The following is a 23,146-nucleotide window of genomic DNA, read 5'->3' as shown; positions in this document are numbered from 1 at the left end:
TGTATTTCCCCTTCCATTATCGTGCACCACCTCTCAAGGCTCATAGTAGTTTCTTACTGCTGCTGTAACAAATTACTGCAGACTGGGTGGCTTAAAACACACAGATTTGGTATCTGACCTTCTGGAGGTCAGGAATCCAAAATCACTGTCACTGGCCTTAAAGTCAAGGTTTTGGCTGTGCTGTTTCCTTCTGGAGGCCCTAGGGCAGAATCCATTCATTGCCATTTCTCGGCTCCTGGTTTCCTTATCACATCACTCTGTGCCCTTTGCTTCCCTCCTCGAGTTTCTTTCTCTGACACAGCCTCTCCTGGTTCTCTCTTCTAAGGACCTTCCTAATTACATTGGGATCACTCAGAACGCCCAGGATAATACGCCCTCTCTCAAAGGTCCCTGCCTTAATCACATGCGCAACGTCCCTGTGTCATGTAAGGTGCCATAGTTCAAAAACTTCTGGGATTAGGATAAGAGCATCTTTGGGGGCCCTTAATTCAGCCCGGCCAGCATGCCTTTCCCTTGCTTAACTTCCCAGCATGACGACCTCTCTCATGAGCCGGATCAAGATAGTGAAGGGGTGCATGTGCAGTGACAAGAGCACATAGCAAAGTAGGAAAGCAAAGAGACATAGCTGGACCCAAAACAAGAGAAAGATCTCCACGGGCCAGAAATGGGACGAACCTGCAAAGCCGCGGCTGTGGCTAAAACACAGGCTAGTGGAGACTTGGTCTGGAAGAGACCGAAGCAGCTCCGCCTTCAAGTCCAATGGGTCAGTAGTTCTTGATGCCTTGGGCTGAAGGGTACCAGTGCTCCGGATGGTATGGGGGACTGAAATCAGGCTCATTGGTTCATGCCACGGGCTGTATGAGCCTTCTCGCTTCCTTAAAAGACACCGAAAAGGATTCTTGCCAACCTCTCCCTAGGGTCAGAGTTTTTAGCAAACTTCAGGCCTGGGAGTCTGGAACAAGCCCGTTGTCAGGTTAGCGCCTGGCTCTGCACTATTTCTGACACCCACACAGAAGCCTCAGAGAGGCCGAGGTAATACCGGGTTCCCGAATGAGGACCCCCACGGGTGAGGTGAGGGCGACTGACGGTAAACCCGCTGGGCGGGGTGGGCTAAGCAAGGAGGGCGAGGGAAGTAAAGATTATGGATAACTCCTTCCCTTTAAATCTGAAACTCAAACCACAGTTCTGGAGCATATGAGGAAAGCTTGCATTTCTAAAAATACAGCCGACAAACTCAGCAAAGACATTACCTCACCCCAGGTGAAATTCATTTTATGGGAAAATATTAAAAAGATGTTTAAAGAAATAAATGAGGGCATAACTTTGATTTTAAAAGAGCAAAAACTTGTGAAACCACAAAAGGATAGAAAATAAGAGAGAAAGAAATAGGAAAATAACAAGTTAGCAGTTTGGGAGGTAAAAATGTAGACCCTGAAACTACAAAGAAAACTTGGCCACGAGGGGAATTTGGAAACTGAGTTTTAGCCTCCCCGTAGGAGGGGATATCCGCATGTAAGAATATGAAATTCGATCCATATTTCATGCCATATACAAAAATTAAATCCAATTGTTTTCAACATTTATTCCTTTTTTGAGAGACAGAGAGAGACAGTTGTGAGTGGGGAAAGCACAGAGAGAGAGGGAGACATAGAATCCGAAGCAGGCTCCAGGCTCCAAGCGGTCAGCACAGAGCCCGTCGCGGGGCTCGAACTCACAAACCGTGAGATCGTGACCTGAGCCAAAGTCGGACGCTTAACCGACTGAGTCACCCGGGCGCCCCCCAAAATTAAATCTGAATGGATCATATACGTAATGTGAAAGACAACGGGACAGAACTTGGAGGTGCCTGGCTGCCTCAGTCGGAGAGGCATATGTGACTCTTGATCTCGGGGTTGTGAGTTCGAGACTCACGTTGGGTGGAGAGATTACTTGACAACAAAAAAAATCTTAAAAAAAAAAGAACTTCTAGAAGAAAGCATGGGAGGAAATCCTGGTGAACCTTGAGTTGGGCAAAGATTGGTTTATACAGAATGAGAAAAAAACATCAAAGAAATCTTTACAAATTAAACAGATCGTTCTAAATTGTATTTCATCAAAAGTAAAAACTCTTTATAAAGCACTGTCAAGAGAATGTAAAGACAAGCCACGGATTGGGGACAGATTTTTATCTAAATCAAAAAGTATTTGTATGCAGATATATAACAACTTCTAGAACCTCGTTAGTAAGGAAATAAACAATACCTTTGCCAAAACGGATGAAAGATTTAAATAGGTACTCTACCAAGGGAGATGTGTGGGTGGCACATAAAAACATGAGGAGATGTTCAAAATCATTAGTCATTAAGGAAGTCGTCAAGAAAAGTCATCGGGGCAAATTAGAACCTTAGTGTGATACCCTTCTTACCTAGTAGAATGGTTAAAATTAAAAAGCTGGACCATAGCAAGTATTTTTGAGAATGTGGAGGAACTGGAACTCTCGCATGCTATTTATAGGAATGAAACAGTGCATTTGGGAGAACTGACAGGTTTTTAAAAATTTTTTATATTTATTTATTTTTGAGAGAGAGAGAGACAGAGTGCAAGTGGGGGAGGGGCAGAGGCAGAGGGGGGAGACACAGAATCCGAAGCAGGTTCCGGGCTCTGAGCTGTCAGCACAGAGCCCGATGTGGAGCTTGAACTCCCGAACCGTGAGATCATGACCTGAGCTGAAGTCGGACGCTTAACTGACTGAGCTGCCCAGGCACCCCTGATAGTTTTTTTTTTTTCTTTTTTAAATATTTATTTATTTTTGAAAGAGAGAGAGAGAGAGCGTGTGTGTGCGTGTGTGCGTGCGTGCGTGTGTGCGTGCATGCATGCGTGCATGAGAGCAGGGGCGAGGCAGAGAGGGAAGGAGAGAGAATCTCAAGCATGTTCCACGCTGTCAGCACAGAGCTCAATTTGGAGCTTGAACCCATGAACAGTGAGATCGTGACCTGAGCCGGAATCGAGAGTCAGACGCTCAGCCAACTGAGCCACCCACACGTCCTGAACTGACAGTTTCTTAAGTAGTTAAACGTACACTTACCATGTGATCCAGCCATTCCAGGTGTTTACCAAGAGAAATGAAAGCATATGTCCCTGTAAGACCTGTACATGAATTTTCATGTGAGTGTGAAGGGTAATAGCCCCAAACTGGAAATTAGCCAAATGTCCATCAACAGATGAATAAACAGTTTGGGGCACATCCATAATGAAATACTATTCAGCAACAAAAAAGAGCAAGCTGCTGATACATGCCACGACATGGGTGAATCTCAATAAATTATGGTGAGCGGGGGCACCTGGGTGGCTCAGTTGGTTAAGCTCTGACTCTGTGTTTGGGCTCAGGTCAAGATCTCACGGTTCGTGGGTTCAAGCCCACGAACTAATAATAATCTACAGCAACAGGAAACAGATCAGTGGTTGCTTAGTGACAGGGAGGGGTGGGCAGGACGAATTACCAAGGGGCTACAGGAAAACTGGAGGCATGATCTATGTGTTCATTGTCTTGAATGTGGTGACTGTTTCCTGGGTTTATGCATATTTGAAAACTTTTAAATTTGCACGTTAATTATGTACAGTTTGTTATCCGTTAGTTGTATCTCTATAAAGCTGTTTATTTTTTTAAATGTTTATTTTGAGAGAGAGAGAATGAGCGAGCACAAGCAGGGGAGGGGTGGAGAGAGAGAGAGAGAGAGAGAGAGAGAGAGAGAGAGAGAGAGAGAATCCCAAGCAGCCCCTGAGCCGTCAGCACAGAGCCTGACTCGGGGCTGAATCTCACCAACCGTGAGACCACGACCTGAGCCGAAACCAAGAGTCGGATGCTTAACCAGCTGAGCCACCCAGGCACCCCTCAGTGAAGCTGTTTATAAGACAGTTGCATATTTATATGATGGAACAGTCTTCAAAAATGAAAATTAATGAAGTAGGGTGATATGTATTCATATGGACAAATCACAAAAATAGAAACAAGATTTACAGTACTTTTGTACGGAATGAGAATTGTTATATAACATTTGATAAACTGCAAAAAAAAAAAAAAATCCCATACAGTGTTTGGGCACGTTGTACATGCTTGGGAGTCACCCACGCTGACTTCAAAAAAGGTGTCTTCCTCTCAAGAAGGACTTGAGTGAAATTAGGGAGGGACACACAGGGCTTCAATGCAATCGATAATGTTTTACTTCCTTTTGAAAAATCTTACGCTAATACGATGAAAATATCGAGATTTGGTAAAGCTGGTACTGTGGATAGGAAATTTGCCCCATTACTTGAAAAATTGTGCGTGTGGAATTTCTCCCTTGTTTAAAAAAGTGCCCAGGGACATTATCTCAGAAGCTGTGTTAGAAAGCACACAGTACTTGGGAAAGATGAGGCCCAGTTCGGCTTTCTCTTGAGTGACTGCTTTGGCATATCGCCAAGGAATAGTTGATCCCCAAACTCGGAATTCACAGTGACTGGGTCCCTGGCCAGGGTGTGTTGGTGTAAGAGATAGATTTTCAGGAAAAGAGGAACATGGGTACCTACACCCTTTAAATCTGAGGTGCTGGGCAGGGAGGGCAAGTGTGTCTGAGGACGCTGAACACAGAGAAGGGACTGGGGGGCCCTCTGAGCGGCACTTGGAAGTGGGGAGCTGGAGGAAGCGCCAGCAGGATTTGGGGGATCGTGGTGGTGAATTTCATCCACCTCGCGCCTTTGCCACCATGTGTCTCTGGTGCCGACACAGACCATCGCTCTCAGACCATTGTGCGTTCTTTGAAATACATAGCTTGGCAGCCTTTGTACTTGGACGGACTGGAGAGTCTCAAGCCATGAGACTCCCTGGGAAAGAATTGTCTTATCTCTTCAGTAGTGGGAGATAAATTTCATGTCAACACACGAAAAGCTGGCACCAGACTCCAGATGAAGCAAATCACGTGCGTTAGGTTCAGGCACAGGTCGATGGTAGAAAGCCGCAGCCGCAGAGAAAAAGGGTCCCTCGTCCTCACTGCTTTTGTGTACTCTAAATCTCCAAAATTTAAGATAATTAACCGGACTACACGTTCGGGCTTTTCTTCAGCCTGATTGAAATGCCAAGGACCGGCTTCCTTGGCCATTCAGGTATTTGTGATGACTGAGGATCAGTTGCTAGGACATAACAATGTTGGGGTGGAATCCTGCAATGTACATAAAAGCACATATATTAAAAGCATTTAAAATTCATTTCAAGAAAAACAAAGGGCTACTTTTCAAAGCATGCGTAAGGTATAATAAACAGCCAGCAAATTGCCATACTGAAGCCGGTGTCCCCAGTCAAAGGAGATCCACCAGGCGGGATATTTCCATGATGAGTATGGAATGAATTCCTGAAATTACAGTGTGCAATCAACACTTCCCAAAGGAAAAAAGAGCAGGGCCAACTTGGAAAAATTTCCCCTGTGGCAGTAACACATAATATAAAGGTTCTTCTTACGTGTCAGGATCTAGTGTTTCTTCTCAAAAATCAAATTTTATTCATCTTGTCAGATTTTTAAAATAATACACGAAGTGTTTTCTAATGAAGAAATTAGTATTTTGCTAAATGCTCCGTGTCTGATCCCGAAGGGCTGTATACCAAGTAGGGTAGTGTTTCCCACAGTGTGGTTCCGATCAAGGCCATCTGATCAGAATCGTTTCAGTTAGCAAACTTTTTTTGTAAAGGGCCAAATAATAACTATTTTTGATTTTGCCAGGCAGTTTCTCTTGCAGAAGCTCACCTCTGCCCTGTGTTGTCGTGTGAAAGCAGCCACAGGCGAGCCCTAAATGAATGAATGTGGTAATGTGCCAATAAAACTTTATTTACACAGACAGGTGTGTGCGGAGTATGGCTCACAGACCATAGCTTATGAACACCTAACTTAGAGCGGAATTTTTATCTTTTCTTTTTTTAACTGGAACTCACAGTAAGAAATACAGAGGACATCAAATCCAGCTTGTGTGCACGTGCACACGCGCGCGTGCACACACACACACACACACACACAGAGTTTTGCAAAACCTAATTTGCCCTTCGTACCAGAAATGCACTCTGCTACTTTCTTTCCTCCTCCCCTCTTCTATTTAATGTTTTATTTTTTTAAGTTTGTTTATTCTGAGAGAAAGGGAGAGGGAGCGAGCGCACAAGCAGGGGAGGGGCAGACAGAAGGAGAGACAGAATCCCAAGACAGCTCTGTGCCACCGGCACAGAGCCGATTTGGGGCTCGAACTCACGAACCGTGAGATCATGACCTGGACCAAGATGAGGAGTCGGGCACAACCCACTGTGCCACCCAGGCGCCCGTCTTCTACTTCGTGTTTTCAGGACTAGTTTTCATCATACCTGTACCTCATTGCCTGTTGAGATGCAGAATCCCGCTGCTCTGCCCGTGACAGCTTTTTACCTAGGATATTGAGACGTGAGCCCAAACATCTGTAGTTCTCTTTTTAAAAGATCCCCAGCAGCTTCTTATGCACACCATTTTGAAAAGCTCTGATCCGGTGTATCAGGTGGAATTGTACACTTGAGTTAAAATTAAAATTATTCCAACAATTGTTTTCTGTGAAGCATTCCTATGTGTTCAAAGGAGGCTCTCATTTTGGCCTGTTTCAACTTACGCATGACTGAGGAGGTTTTTTTTCCCTTCTCCTCTTTTTAAAAAAATTTTTTTAATGTTTATTTATTTTTAAGAGAGAGAGAGAGACAGAGTGCAAGCAGGGGAGGGGCAGAAAGAGAGAGAGGGAGACACAGAATCCGAAGCAGGCTCCAGGCTCCGAGCCGTCAGCAGAGAGCCTGACGCGGGGCTCGAATCCACGAGCCTTGAGATCATGACCTGAGCCGAAGTCGGACACTTAACCGACTGAGCCACCCAGGCGCCCCTCCCTTCTCCTCTTAATGTCACTTTTAATTTCCAATATCATGATAGAAGAAAAGAAAGAAGAGAATAGAGTTCAAGCATTGTTAGATGTGTAGTCATGGGATCACTGACCGGCGTACTGAAAGGATAAGTGATTGACACGAAGTTATTCCAAGGGAATATTGCGACCTTATGTGTCTTTTGTTAGAATCGTATTAAACATCTTTAATTCTGTTGTGTGATTCCAAATATTCCATTCACTTGGTTTGTTCGAGGGACTCTTCAGTTATTTTGCTTCCTCTGGATGTATTCACGTTAGAAGCTAAATTCAGTTTCGTGTAAACTAAGCGTCACTTCGTTCAACTCACGACCACGGTTAATCCGCTGCGGAGGGTCACTAGAATTCTGGTGAGTGAAGCCTTTTGCCAGGCTTCGTATCATCTACCGTTTGCTCCAAGGTTTTGACACTTCATTCTCTAACTCTCCTTTCGGGAATTTTTCTCACTCTTGCCTGAAATTTTGTGGCCGCGGTCTCTCAGCGCAGCATATTCATTTCCTTTGTTTGCTGCAGTACGACATAGCTGGAATCAGATGTTCCTTAGAGGCCTCGAGTTCTGACATCTCCTTCCTTCCTTTTCTCCGATTAAAGTTGCATGGGAATGGTAATGATGACTTGGAGAAAGAAGGAATTTCTCGGAGTTAGCAGGAATTCTGGAGGGAGCTGGAGCCAGCCCTGTCTGTAAGACAGATTAACTGGCCTCCTCCCTACCCTTTCACCCAGGGCTGGTTTCCATTCCGGAATGATCACAAAGCCGGCCAAGACCTGTCCCGAGCTGTGTGGAGAGGGCACCGGGCGCTCGGCAATTCTAATTAGCAATCTAATTTTAACTTGGCTTCTGGCCCGAGGGCTTCATCTCGTAGCACATTTCAAACACCCGAGCGCATGGTCAAGTGGGTTACCGTGCACTTATCTTGGCCTACCCCAGAGGTTACGGTCAATTACGTTTGAGGGTCGTTTTCAAGCAAGACAGGATCAGGAATCGGAATGGAGGTTGGAACCAAACATGCATTTTTATCCCGACTGGGAAACGCTTATCAAAATAGTTCTTAGTTATCAAGTAAGCACAAAGTGCCTGGAAATGACGTTCCCAGTGAGGGGAAACGGCCCAGCTGTGCTTTTTTTGGCCTTCTCTCATCTGCTCAACAGGAAAAATATTAATCAATGGAAAAAACGCTCTCTTTCTGTGAATTTAACACATGAGTTTTAGATCGCGTGGGAAATAGTAATACCTCATGTTTTCACATCACAATTTTATTACATGGATTGCAAAGAACTTTTTAGAAAATGGTTCTTACTGAAGCCACACGTTTGCACCTATGGAGATGTTTTATTTGCTTGATGGCCCAGCTGCAAACCTGAGATAAGAGAAAGTTCCAGCATTCCCTGTGATCTTTCAGTAATTGAGTGGAATAGTGGGGGAAGAGGTCTGGTGACCCTTGTAACTTACCATGGGGCAACACCTTGTTTCCCCATCAACAAGGAAGTAATTCGCCATTCAGTATTTTCCCATAAAACAAATTAGCAACGCTTCTCCAAGGAGACAAAGGCTGTCTAAGCCAGGAGTCCCGTATCGGAGATTTCCATATGTCTCTGCCTGCTTGTCGGACTTTTATTGAAGGACAACTTACGTGCAACAGAACGCACGCATCAGAAGGATCCGGCCCGATGCGTTTTCCCTAAGTGAGCCCACCCGTGTAACCATCTCCTCTTTTCAAGGTGATGAGGCTCCGCAAACTGGCTCAGCAGATTGCAAACTGCAAGCAGTGCATTGAGCGGTCGGCATCACTTATCTCCCAAGCGGAACACTCTCTGAAGGAGAACGATCATGCGCGCTTCCTACAGACGGCGAAGAATATCACTGAAAGGTGAGTGCGGGGGCTGCTGGGAAGTTCTCAGCCGCTGGGCTCCTGTGTCTGGGGAGCGATTGGTTGGCCTTGCCCTCCCCTTGCTTTTGTTTTCATTTTCAAGGCTGAGTACCAGGGAGAATAGAGGCTTTGAGCAGCTTTGTTCCAGCTAAAGATGCTTCCCTTTGACATGTCAAAGCCTTTTCAGCAGCGCCCTGGAGTTCAAGGCCTTTGAAACAAGAGTCCACCAGCTAGAAAGAATAAAATCAGCCTTGCTTTTTGGGGGGAGAAAGCTTATGGTGGCACAAAACCAGCATTTATTGTGACTCTCAGACCTGATCTTATCGTACGCTTGATAACAAAGAATCAGAATGAAGGCAAAGACATAAAAGGGAATCTTTTCTTCCATCTCAGGGCTCATCTATTTGGGAAAAAAAAAAAAAAGAGCAAACTCCCAGGTGTTGTTTTCCGTTAGACCTGTTTTTATTTGGTCGAGAAGCTTCGCCTCTTCTGAAAGGTCAAAGCTGACTCATGTGAGAGAGAGCGGACCCACCTGTCAGTCTCCTACCTCTTGCTTTGAAATGTGTGGCTTATTCTAGGGCAGGGAACATGGAGATAACATTATTTGAATGGACGGTTCAGCAGTAGAACTGGTGGGAGTCTGTGGTCCCTTGGTCCGAGTACTTGATCGGTACAGAATCACTTGTTCTCCCTGATGCAAAAACCTACAGCAGCTCTCGTGGAGCCACAAAACGCACCTGACTCACCTAAATGATATCTCCAAGCCTTGCCAGTGCCCTTGACCTCTCTCATTCATTCTGCTTTTCAGAGTCACTTTTCCCTTATCCAGAGCAATAATAGAATCCAATCACCGGACAACCCCAGGCAGCTCATTCATGCTGGTCTTTATCCTAGAGCAGGAGTCTGCCAACTCCTATAAAGGACCAGAGAGTAAATATTTTCCGCTTTGCAACTTATGAGGTCTCCTTGGAAGCTACTCAACCCGGCTGTGATAGCTCTCTATCAGCCTCGCTTAGACAGTACAGAAACACTGTCTAAAGGGTGTTTCTAAAAACATTTCGCAAAACAGGTATTTGGCCCTCTGGCTGTATTTTGCCAACCCCTGGCCCAGGGGGCAAAATACCATCCTATGACTTGAATTTCTTCAAGGAAAGAGAAAGAAAGCCAACATTAGTTGAGTGCTTGCTTGTGGCGGCCACTGTGCTAATTCTCAAAATGTCGCGTACAGGTAGGCATTGATATTTCCGTTTCTGCTCTTCTTTCAATTAGAGTAATGTACAGTAGTAGTTTTACAACTCTGGTCTTGTATTGAACCGGCCTCGCCGTGTTGTTATAGTTGAGAAAAATTTCTTCCGCGATTGGTTCCGATACCTGATCTCTTCCAAAGCACGTGGATAGCAGCTGGTTATATCCTTAAAATGATCACGTCCCTACTCTTAAGAGAAACCAGTTTCTTTCCTCGTGTCTCCTAGGTTCCAAGCGTTTAATTGTCTTCCCAGCTCTCATCTGGACTGTATCCAATTGTTTTATATGCATCCTAAAGTTAGAAAGTGCAAATACCACTAATAACTCCGGTGTACCTAGGGCAGTCTACTAGACGGTGTTTACACTTATATCATGATTTCCAACTGGGATCCAAGTACTTTTCTCCAGCTTTAAATCACGAGATGGCCAGATGAAATGGCTACTGTGAAGTGCATTTCTCAGCAATCCCTAAAAATTTGATCACGTGTAATATGAAGAAATTCTCAAGGGCAGAGAATGTGGCCCCATACCAGTTAAGACAGAACATTCTGGGGGTACCTGGGTGGCTCAGCCGGTTGAGCGTCCAGCTTTGACTCGGGTCATGGTCTCGCGGTTCATGAGTTCGAGCCCCACATCGGGCTCACTGCTGTCAGCTTGTTTGCGTGGAGCCCACTTCAGATCCTCTGTCTTCCTCTCTCTGCCTCTCCCCTGCTTACGCTCTTCCAAAAATAAATATTAAAAAAAAAAAAGAACATTCTGAAAGAAGGCCTACCTACCTTTGAAGTGTAACATAAGCACATGAATGTCCACACGTGATCTCCCTCAGATCCAGCAGGGTATAACTGGTCCCATTCACCTCCACCCGTAACAAGCCCATCTCTTCAAGAACAGAAACATGACTTTGAGTTTTCTTTCTACAAATGAATTGTATAATACAGTTGACCCTCAAACAGCATGGGTTTGAATTGCACAGGTGCACTTATACATAGATTTTTAAAAATAAATACAGTACAGTGCTGTAAATGTACTTTCTCTCATGATTTTCTTAATAATATTTTCTATAATAATATTTCTTAATATTTCTAATAATAGTTTCTTCTCTCTAGCTTACTGTATTGTAAGAATGCAGAATATAATGGATATGACATACAAAAAAATGTGTTAATCGACTATTTATGTTACCAGTAAGGCTTCTGGTCAACAGTAGGCTATTAGTAGTTATGTTTGGCGGGGGAGGAATCAAAAGTTATACATGGATTTTCAACTGGGTGGGGGTCAGCACCCCTAACCACCCCCCCATTGTTCAAAGGTCAACTGAGCAATATATTCTCAAGCATCACTAATACATAGTTCTCGCTGTGATTGTGTGTGCACTTTTATAAAATTATTATTTTTTTTAAGTTTATTTATTTTGAGAGGGTGGGGGGGGAATGCAGCAGGGTGAGCCTGGGAGGGGCAGAAAGAGAGAGGGAGAGACAGAATCCCAAACAGGCTCTGTCTGTCAGCACAGAGCTTGATGCAGGGCTCAATCTCACAAACGGTGAGATCCTGACCTAAGCCGAAATGAAGACTTTGATTCTTAACTGACTGAGCCACCCAAGCACCCCTAAAATTATTGTAAATAAGCAAAATTATGCACTAAGTCCAGACATAAGAAAGTCGGCCGCCTGTTTATGAGAAGGCTAAACTTCCATCAAAGTTTAAAGACATAGGACCTGTAAAAATTTGCCAACATCCTTCGTCCCCCCGTTTCTGCAGCCCCTCTCTTCTGTCTTCATTTGTCAATCTTCTTGGTCACTTCCCGAGCCTTTCTCTTTCTAGGACTGGAATGAAGGGAAAGGGCAGGGGGCTTGGACTAGGACCTGGGAAACTTGGGCAGATCCCAGCACTGCCACTTTTTAACTGCGATCCTTTGGGGTTTATCCGTAAGGTATTTTCTGCTAAGAGGAGTGGGCTCGTAATAGCTACCTCTATCGGTAATTTTGATAATACTGCTGATATCCTATCCTAAGAATAGGCCTTTAACGTCATTGGTACTCCATACTGTATGTTGGATTTAAGTTTTCAGAGTTCATTGTGTCGGTACGGCCCTGCCTTGTGTGTCTCTTCTGGGGCTGGTCTCTGCCTGTCTCAACTCTTCAATCCTTTACTTAGTAAGCATTCTACTCTGGGACGTGACTTCATGATTCTCTGCCTCCTATTGTGTCTGCCTTGGGCGTTGGCACCTGTATACTTCCAAACCATCTTTATTCTTCTAGTCAAGGGTGGAAAGCCCAGAACAAACTTGGAATCCTGCAAGCCTTCCTAAAGTGAGACTTGGGGGAGGTTTTTCGACATCTTTAAACCACTTGAAGTGGATATGTTCACCTACAGGCTGAATCAAACTGCAAAAAGCTTTTTGATTTAGAAACGGTAAGAAAAAAAAAAGGAGAGAGACCCTCAAGCTTTACCTTGTAGGAGATGCATGTGCTTTGGAATCAAGTGTCCGGCTCTGGGTTCATTGCCTGGCAGTAATTATGGACGGCATTGGGGCTGCTCCTTTAACACTTGTGAGTCCAATCTTGCTTGCACGTTCCTAGCAGGCGGAACCCCCAGCCATCTTGTTTCCACCATTATAGCCCCAGCACGTAGCAAACTGCCTGACGTGAATGAATGAGTGAACAAATTATAAAACAGGTCGAGGAGTCCTACCTAATGCGGTTGTCACAGGGACAAAATGAGATAATGTAGTAAAGCTATTATTCCAGTTCCCGTCCCAAGGTGAACATGCAACAAATGCTCATTCCCGTCCTTCCTACTCACTGAGTTGATGCAAACAGATTGTATAACATACCGCATTCTCAAGCCACGCTAACGTATAGGTCTTTTGTCGGATTGTATGGGCGTCTTTACAAAATCACGTTAAGCAAAGCTTTTCACTGAATTGAAGCATAAGAAAGTTGGTCTACTGGTTATGAGAAATCTGAAGTTTTCGCAGCGAATTCTCAAGAGGAGGGTTAAAGGAAACTTCCCTCTCAACAGTACCCATTTTTCAGACCTTCTAGGAGGGTGTCCGACTCCACAGAGTGACCCCTCTGCCCTTGAACACCTAAGCAGTTCAAGGATCCATCAGACTTACCCCAAATATAAAGCCCAGAGCTCCAGTTGTCAGCTCTGGCAAGATGTCACTTGATTTTAAGAATTTAAGCACATGTGATGAGTGGTTTTTGAAGAGTGTTCTGGTGGGGTGTTAATTGGTATTAAAACAACAAAATTCCAGAGCCAAATGCATCCGGGAAATCTTGGGCAGACCCAAGTAAACCACATTTTGTTGCCATGAGACCTCGCTGGGTTTTACTGTGGTGATGTGCCCTCTCGCCCAAGAGAGACGACCCATTTAAGTGCCATTGTCGGGGGCCTGGTATGGGGGCGATATTCAGCAGGAAGGGTAGAGCATCTTGCCCTGACATGGACTGTTTGACAGAAACCCTGTAAGCAGTGTAATTCTAGACACATCCACCTTCTGGAAAACTGGCCCCATGTGGCTCCTAGCAAACAGAGTGTTATAGAGATTAGAGCCATCAAAGTACAACCAGAAACAGAAGTAACGTGCAGTCCACCCTCTTAAACATCAGCATAGGGCACAAAGTCCTTATTTGCCTCAATATGACCAAGGCTTCACATACACCTACAGGCATGTGCACACATGTGTGTATACACACAAACACACACACACACACACACACACACACACACACACAACTGTGAAGGCACAAAATTGCGAAAGTGGCCTAACACTGATGGCCCTGGTGGATTTTGGCATCTCATCTGAAAGGCCAGAAGACGGGCAACAAGGATTTGGGGAATAAAAACGTGACCTAAAATGTTGAATCTGGCAGCTCTCCCCTCGCCCGTCACTCCAATTAAGAATTTGAAATTGTAGCCAATGATAAATATCTTTCCTTCCATCAAAAAACTGTGTAGGTGTTAAAGGCTGCAGTAACTCCGCAGATCCTTGCTGTCAGTCTTTGCCTCTCAGGCTTAGGGACTTTCAGCCTTTCCGTTCCCACCCCGCAAAGTTCCCACCATCAAGATGGCAGGCATTTTTAACCCTGTCACGTGACCGAAGCACATTTTTAGTTACCTGTGGACCATAGGACCCGGAGAAACTTGGGAGAACTCTATTCTGGATGAGCCGGAACAGAAGCTTCTGCCCCTGGACTGGGCAAGTGCTAAGGCGAGAGTCAGAGGCCTTAAGGTCCTCTCAGCCCAAGACCTTCTAATTGGGGTTTCGCTTTGAAATTTTTATTTGAGGAGTTCAAATGCCGTTAGAGCATTTCTTTTAACTTTTCTGCACCGATGCAAATATGTCGGGCTCTTCAGCCCCTGGCATACTTTAAGGGCTTAGTAAATATTTGCTGAATAATCCTGGGATCTCTCGGAGTTTTGAAGAGTTTTTCTGATTATGGGTCATAAGGAAAGCATGTTTAAGTACAGTTTGACCATCTGTAAAAAATGCCTAGCAACCGTCCCTTTATCCATCGGTCTAAATTAGCAGGTGTGTTAGTCACAATAATTTGCCCATTTCCCTCGGGCGCAATCTTTAGCCAACAAGATCCCGTAACTCTGCTATTTACTGTTTCTTGGTGAAAAGGTGAGGTGGTGAATTTAGACTCTCCACCCTCATTGAAACACTTGAAACTTTTCTTTCCAGAGTTTATGCCTCTTCAAACTTTCATCTATGGATCCCAATATCATTTCGATTATTACATTGTTAATTATCCTGTGTCCTTCCCTCCCCTCCACAGAACTGAAAATGTACCAGAAGTATAGAAATTCTATTTCTAAGGATTTTGAGCACTTCACAGGTGTAACTATTATTATCTTTTTTAAGGGTTTTTAAATGTTTATTCGTTTTTGAGAGAGAGAGAGAGACAGAGTGTGAGCAGGGGAGGGGCAGGGAGCATAGGAGACACAGAATCCGAAGCAAGCTCCAGGCTCTGAGCTGTCAGCACAGAGCCCGATGCGGGGCTCAAACCCACGAACTGCGAGATCGTGACCTGAGAAGTCGGATGCACAGCCAACCGAGCCACCCAGGTGCCCCGAAAATATATTATGTTTATAAAATACAAAGTTTCGGGGCGCCTGGGTGGCTCAGTTGGTTAAGTGGCTGACTTCACCTCAGGTCGTGATCTATCAGTTCATGATTTCGAGGCCCGCATGAGGCTCTGTGCTAAGAGCTTGGAGCCTGGAGCCTGCTTTGGATTCTTTAAAAAATTTTTGAAATAAAATAAAACACAAAGTTTTAAGAGCCACTAAGAGGTATAGGAGGAGCTACATCCCCTTAGGTAACGAGGTTGAAATTTTTCTAGGTTAAACGGAAGAGTAGAGGCCTGGAATTCTCCTCCTGGCTGGGGCCAGCCAGCTTTGTGACCTTGTATAAATGGTGGTGTTTACCAAACTTAATGAAATACCCAGATCACCAAGATTATGAGGCTGGCATAGCCTGATATGCTCAGAAGTGGCCTACATCATGCCACAATTGTATTGCCTTTAAGAGAATCGCCTGCGGTTCTTAAACTAGTCAGATTGTTCTGCCATTAGTAACTGAACTTTGCAAATCAACTTGAGAGCTCAACACAGGCCTCTCGGGAGATCTCTCATACATAGCAGGAGAGTCAGACCCACCAGTACCTTGCCGTAGAGTTTATGAACGAGAACTCTAACTAGCAACCCTAAATGAAGAGGAGAAACGGTGTATCCGTTGGAGGAATGTGAGAGAAAGCTCGTGAATATTTTTCATGGCATCTGCCGGGAATATGGGGCAAAACAATGAATACAAGGAGAATGGAGCGAGCCAGGGAGAAAACTCCTTTCTTAATGTTTATTTCAGAGAGGGGCTGGTAATTGATGAAACTAATCCAATATCTGGAAACATTCTTTTTTAATCCTCACTTTGCCTTTTATGCAGTTTGAAATTTTGGAGACTCCTCTTTGAAGTAGAGCAGGGTCGGGTCTGAAAGGAACAAACCGTTTCCCAGACAGATGTGTGAAGAAATGCCCGGAGCTATGAGCTTCTCGCTGGGGTTAGATGTGAAGGGGCCAGGCTGTTAAATACACAGCAACATGAAATATGAATATTCTTTCACCTCCGTGGGGAATTTTTTTCCGAGGTAAAAAGAAAGGCGGCGGGGGGAGGCAGAACGCTATTCTACTGTTTACCCAATTCCTTTGCCTGGTCTTTGAGCTTCCATTCATTAGTATGGTGTTCCTGTGCTGTGCCACTCCAAGATCCTTTCTGAGGCTCACGTGTGAAAACAGCACGGTTTTAAAATGATATTTCTTGTCCTTTTATTGTCTTTCATTCCTATGCAGCGACAGCGAAAGCCATCTTGACAGTTCTAAAATGTTGTTTTGTTTACATTACAGAGTCTCCATGGCAACTGCATCATCCCAGGTCCTAATTCCTGAAATCAACCTCAATGACACCTTTGACACCTTTGCCTTAGATTTTTCCCGAGAGAAGAAGTTGCTAGAATGTCTGGATTACCTTACAGGTAATGTCTTGCATGTGTGTGTGTGTGTGTGTGTGTGTGAGAGTGTGTGTGTGTGGGGGGGTTAATATTGTGTACATTCGGGGATACGCATACTTTGCCCCCCAGATCCATTCCCTAAAAACCAGAGGGGTGCGCTTCTGATTTAGGAATGGAGTCTAATAGTCCCATAAACAATTTCTGGCACTCTTTTTTCTTTTTTTTTTCACTCAAAACAGCACAGTCTGAGACCAAACTGGGAACAGAGGAAAAAGGAGAATCTCAATAACTGAAAACATACTTACCACCATTCTCCCTCCCTCTCAGAGTGTGGGTACCACAAATAATGGCTCTGTTGGCCATCGCAGGGATACATAAGGGAGTGTGGCTATTTTCCATTTCATCTCAGCAAGGCATCGGGCTCTCACGGTGTCTTGCCAGAGAAAAACTTGGCAGCTAACTTCGATTGGGTGTCTACCCTGCTCCGGCTTTTTGTATGTGAGAGCCTGTTTAATCTTCCCAACATCCAACTGAGGTCAAGTGTTGTCAGCCTCATTCTGCAGAGGACGGAGGTCACCCATCTTGCGGGAGGTCAGGTAGCCAAGGACTTGGCAGAGTTAGCATTTGCTTGGGTCTGTACAGACTCCCAAAGACCTCCTGGTCTTTCTCGTAAAAGACCGCATTTCATCTTGGCAAAGGTCACCATGGCAAACGTCCCAGAAATCACACGCGAATTCCTGGTACCATGTTTCCAATAGGCATTTTTTGGGTCAAACTTAAGAAACAAAAGCAAACAACAATAAAAGAAAACCTTAGCCTCCTCCCATTCCTAACCATGCTTCCAGATTTTTCTTTGCTGTCAACCTCTAGAGCGAGAACTGAAATCATTCGCTGGGAGGATGTGGACTGTTTAGATGACCTCTGTTTGTGTTAGCCAAACCCACCGGTGCCTATGACTTCAGGAAAGCTCCATGTATACAGTGAAGCCAGATGTGCACCGAACTCAGGACAGGCGGCCCTCAAGAGACCACATCCCTGGCTTAGTTAGCATGGCATCAGCTTCTCGACTCCAGCTCTGTGTGTGTGTGTGTGTGTGTGTGTGTGTGTGTGTGTGTTTGGGGGAGAGTGGTTGGAAAAGACGGAGCAGGAGAAAGGGAACATTGTGTATAGTTTGTTTTTACAGTCTGTGGATCAAAATCAAGGAGTTTTATATCCAAGGGGCGTTATACCCAGACAGGTTTTTTCTTCACAAGCATCCGAGGCGCTGTTTTTAGCCTTTCTGCGTTTGCAAGGGAAGCGGTCATCCCACAAACTTCTTATCTTCTGTAATTCTTTCAAACTACACCACTCAGAGAAGCTGACTCAAAAATGCATTTGCAGTAAGGAACCAAACTTGGTTTCAAACACTTATGAATATCCTGCCCTCCTTTTTTAAGCTTTTCACTCTGAGATTTATCTAAACTAACTACCCCATAGAACCTTCCACGATGATAAAAACGTTCTATATCTACACCGTCCATTATGGTAGCCGCTAGCCACATGGGGCCATCAAAAACTTGAAATGTGTGCGGCGAGTTTTTACTTTTATTTAACTGTAATTAAATGTAATTGAAATTTAAAAAGCCACATGGAGCTCGTGGCTACTGCATTAGACAGTGCTTTCTCTGGCTAAGCTGTTTTTCATGATGACATCCGATTAAAAAAAGCTCTTTTTTTTCTTACATCATTTGGGATTGAGTGTGATCGCAACAACAGAAAATCCACTTCGCGGTGACTAAACCCATCAAGGAGTGTTTGTATCCCAGGAACAGGAGGACGGAGCTGTGTGTCCCGGGCCTGGGTAGCGGCTCACTGACGACCTCAGACTCTAGCTCTCTTCTTTTTCTGCTCTGCCGTCTCTTCACTGTGTTGCCTTTTCGCCACACGACCGATCACAGCACAACTACCCCACCTCCGTGCATTATGCTCAAATTACAGGCAAAAAGAGAGGGACACAGGGGAGATGATGACAAAGATCCGTGAGCCAGCTTTGTCTTGGGTTATTAGGAAAATGAGAAGCTTGCTCAGAAGACCCATCTAGCAAACTCCCACCTGTGTCTTATGGGCCAGATCCACGTCACAAGGTCACGGCCAAGGACACAGAAGAACGAAACACTGTTTGGCTGGGCACTTGGCCTTTCTGCACAAAATCAGTGTCTCGTTGACCTGAGTGTATCCTCCCCTTCCCCAAGAATTGTTTAATGGTATTTCAGTGGGCACACCTTCATGGGCTAATCTCTAAGCCAATGCCAGAGTAGTGATTAAAGGAGAAAATGTGAAAGCACTTGGCCCCGACTAGTACCAAGCACACCATGTATCATCCCCGATGCCTGTTTATGCCAAGCGAAAGATCACATGGGGTACCTGCTCTTATGCCTTCTTAACTGTCAACCTCAAATACAAATTTGGTCCACTTCTAGACATAACAGCGATCCTGGCCATAACATAGGATGCTTGGCTGATATTGCCAAGTCCAAATAGCCTATCAGACATTCGTAAGCAGGAAATGAAGTGTCTGCGGAATATGAGCCCGCCATTTCTTGTGTCCTGTTTATGACAGAGGCAGGAAAGTAACAGCTCTGCTACCCGGTCCATGAATATTGAAATTGGGGGCATGGTGCTATTTTCATTTACCGTAAATTAGGTATTGACTTTTCAGGACAAACCCATTGGGCTGATAATCAAAACAGGGTTAGCCCGCGTGGCTGTGAAAACAAGATTTTTTTTCCCCTGTGACATGCCTCTAAGCGGTATGTCAAGTTAATAACCCGGAGAGGTGCCATTTCCTCCCCGATTGCAGCAACTGCCGTGTGCCTCCCAGCCACTCGCTTATTTTGAGCATAAGTTTTCTTTATATTTAATCATCTATTGCAATGCAGAAAGAACACAACCTTTCTACAGCGGTGGATGGAAACAATAATTCAATGAACTGTTTAGATCACGGGAGAATAAGCATTTCTCCACTGGTCCAGGCGGGGTGATCCCACACGAACACGGACAATTGGGAGCACGTTTTATGGTGCAGCCGGGCCTCCCCCGCAGAATGCATCTCCGGGTTGGTGTCGCTGATTCATGCACATCAAAGTCACAGCGCATGACGCTAAGTCTTGCGTGTGGATACTTCAGGAGATAGGTGTGTAAATACATATTCCAGAAAGAATGCTTTAAAGGCTCTACAGAGCCTTTCTGTCTTAATGCACAGCTTAATGCAGCCTCTGCCACGGGTAGGTGCTCATTAATAATGTTTGTAGAATCCAATAACCAAGAGACAAAGCTGGTCTATGTGACTTTGTACAGCGAACGTACTTCATACTTGGCCGCCTACCGTATTTGTCCTGAATACACCGTCAGGTGGCAAAAGGAAGAATACGAAAACAATTAGGGTCTTAAATTTGCCATGTTTATAAACTTTTCTCCTTCTTTGGGTTTGCTCAGGCCTCATCAATCCTAATCGCAATTTAAAGCAAGAAAGAACTCTGCAATGATGTAAACTGAGGCTGCTACCAATCTGTAGAATGCTGCAATTTTCTCCTTTTTTGAAGTTAGGGTTCTAGTATCCAGAAGAGTGGAAATAAAGGCCTGGATCAGTTCTCTAAGCCAGGGGTTGGCAAACTTTGACTATAAAGGGCCAGATGGTAAATATTTTAGGCTTTGCGGGACATATGGTCCCAACTACTCAACTCTGCTGTTGCACAAAAGCAGCCACAGACAATACGTAAATGAATGAGCCTGGCTGTGTTCCAATAAAACTTTATTTACAAAAATAGGCAGTGGGCCAGATTTGGCCCATAGCCATAGTTTGCCAACCCCTGCTCTAAAAGATTATTGCCGGTGCAAAGCACTCACTGCCTAGTCTTTTTCTTGCTCACAAACTCTTCTCATAAAACCAGTTACTGAAATCAAGCCGGTAGATTTTAAATCAACTTAAAATAATTATTTTGGTAGGATTTAGACTTCTCTGCTCCAGACTGCGTTCAAGACATAAAATCGCAGCCTTCTCCAGTGTTTTCTTCAGGGAAGGAAAATGTACTTCTTAGATATGATCGATTGTTCATCATGTTGTTTTTAATTTGAAATATCACCTATAAATTAAAAACTGAGAAGAAAATAGGGCCACACTAATAAGGGTTTTTTTTTTTATAAGGCATCGAAACATCTAATGAAAGGGGCACCTGGATGGCTCAGTCGGTTAAGTGTCCGACTCTTGATTTCGGCTCGGGTCATGATGTCACAGTTCATGAGTTCGAGCCCCGAGTCAGGCTCCGTACTGACAGTGCGGTCAGTGCAGAGCCTGCTTGGGATTCTCTCTCTCTGCCCTTCCCCCGCTCACACACACACACGCACACACACGCGCGCGCGCGCTTGCTCTCTCTGTCTCTGTCTCTGTCTCTCTCTCTCTCTCAAAAATAAATAAATAAATAAAAAACACCTAATGAAAGAAAATTTTCAAACAATTACTTGGCAGGTTTGTTATGGAATAACGAACATCAGTATTTTTCCAATTGGTTTCATAAGATACGTGGCCTCACATACCTCGGGTTGGCAAACTTTGGCTCTCAGGCCAAATCTAGCGCTCACCTGGTTTTATAACTAAAGTTCTCCTGGCACCTGGCCATGTCTGTTTGAGTCTGAATTGTCTGTGGCTGTTTTTGTAGTGCAGAGGCAGAGGTGAGTAGTTGTGACAGAGACCATATAGCTTGCAAAACCTAAAACATTTCCCATCTGGCCCTTTACTGAAAAAGTTTGCCATCCCCCCCCTACGGATGAAATCCCAAAAGTTCATCTCGTTTACTTTCTGCCTAACATGTTTTCTTGCATGGACAAGAGTGTTAGTCGCTTAGTCTCCTCAACCTGCTTTCACGATAGAGACAAGTCCCTCCTGGAGGGCCGAAGTCACGCTACCTGTTAAAAATCACAGCGATCACCAGCCAACCAAATGTGCTTTGAATTGGGGCCACCGTCTCTAGGACGGTGGTCCTGATGGACCTGTCCAGAAAGGCCTGCTTTGACTGTCACACATCTCCTCTGCAACGTATCCCAGAGGTGCCTGCTTCGTTGCTGATGAGCATTCTTGATCCCCACAGCTCCCAACCCTCCCACAATTAGAGAAGAGCTCTGCACAGCTTCCTACGACACCATCACCGTTCACTGGACGTCCGATGATGAATTCAGTGTGGTCTCCTATGAGCTCCAATACACCATATTCACCGGACAAGCCAATGTCGTTAGTGAGTATTGTGCACCCTATCGGTCTCTCTGTTTGGTGACTGTTTCCGGATAGATTGCGTTTCTAAATTTAAGCATCAGGGGAAGACAAGGGAGGAAAGAATCCGCGGTATTTATTGGCTGCCGTTCCTAACCAAGAAGATGATGGCGTTCGCTTGTGCTCTATGAGCAAAACTAGCTGGCCAAATAGCGACGAAAATTAACGATCTCTAGCAAACCACGTGGATGAATCTTACAAACACGTAAGAGAAAGAAGCAGGAAACCAAAGCATACACGCAGTACGAGTCCGTTTGTACGTTCATAACTTAAAGATAAAAGGAAACTCTTTTGCTTAGAGATACATATGAACGTGTGACAGCTAGAGATAAAAGCGGGGTGGCTACTTTCTGGGTGGGAGTCACATGGTTTGGTCATCGTATCATACATTTAGTTTTATGTACTTTTTCTTTTTTTTTTTTTTTTTTTTTTTTTAATTTTTTTCAACGTTTTTTATTTATTTTTGGGACAGAGAGAGACAGAGCATGAACGGGGGAGGGGCAGAGAGAGAGGGAGACACAGAATCAGAAACAGGCTCCAGGCTCTGAGCCATCAGCCCAGAGCCCGACGCGGGGCTCGAACTCGCGGACCGCGAGATCGTGACCTGGCTGAAGTCGGACGCTTAACCGACTGCGCCACCCAGGCGCCCCTTATGTACTTTTTCGAGTGTTGTTTCACAACGTAAAAAAAAAAAAAAAAGAATGTAATAAAATGGAGAGGCAAGCAATGTTAGTAACTGGCCCCACCTGGGAAGAATTTCAGCCCTTCCTTGAAACACGGAGAGGCCCCTCTCTCCCTGGGGCCCGTGAGATATTTGGCATCAGAGACAATGCGATGATCTCACAACGCCCCAGTTGCTGGCCAGAGAGGTGATCACAAAGGAATCTCTCCTCCCCACCCCCGCAGCTATTTCAATTGAGTTGAGTAAATGGAAAAGGACCAGAGGAAGTGGCTCTTCAGGGGAGCAAGTCTGAAGCCTCTTTAGCAAATTAAAATAGAGCATGTCAAAGTAGAATAGAATAGAATAGAATAGAATAGAATAGAATAGAAGCCACTTTTTTTTTTTTTTTTTTTTTTTTTTTAGAAGCCACTTTTCAACAAAGAAGTGTTTTGAAAAATTCAGTATCAACTTAACGTGCTTTTATTATGTAAACCTCTTCTCGGCTTCACCACACTGTTCTTTCCCGTGTAATTCCGACACAGTTCTGAGACGTGAGATGCTTAAAAAAGAAATCAGGTGTAGGATTAATTAAAAGAGTGATGGGCGAAGAGCCCTGCCTCTGAGTAACTGA

At 44.6% G+C, this 23,146-nt stretch overlaps 1 protein-coding gene across 7 annotated transcripts in view; it reads left to right on the top strand.

Moving 5' to 3' along the window:
- Positions 1-23,146, top strand: part of MID1 (midline 1) — a 588,063-nt gene that overhangs the window by 543,975 nt on the left and 20,942 nt on the right. For all 7 annotated transcript variants that reach the window (XM_058713622.1, XM_058713623.1, XM_058713625.1 and 4 more), the window contains 3 exons: positions 8,647-8,795; positions 16,449-16,576; positions 21,676-21,819. In XM_058713622.1, the coding sequence (XP_058569605.1) occupies positions 8,647-8,795; positions 16,449-16,576; positions 21,676-21,819 (421 nt within the window). The remainder of the gene's footprint in view (positions 1-8,646; positions 8,796-16,448; positions 16,577-21,675; positions 21,820-23,146) is intronic.

The sequence above is a fragment of the Neofelis nebulosa genome, chromosome X, assembly GCF_028018385.1.
Source record: "Neofelis nebulosa isolate mNeoNeb1 chromosome X, mNeoNeb1.pri, whole genome shotgun sequence".
NCBI lineage: Eukaryota > Metazoa > Chordata > Mammalia > Carnivora > Felidae > Neofelis > Neofelis nebulosa.
This window is presented reverse-complemented; position numbering and strand designations above follow the sequence as displayed.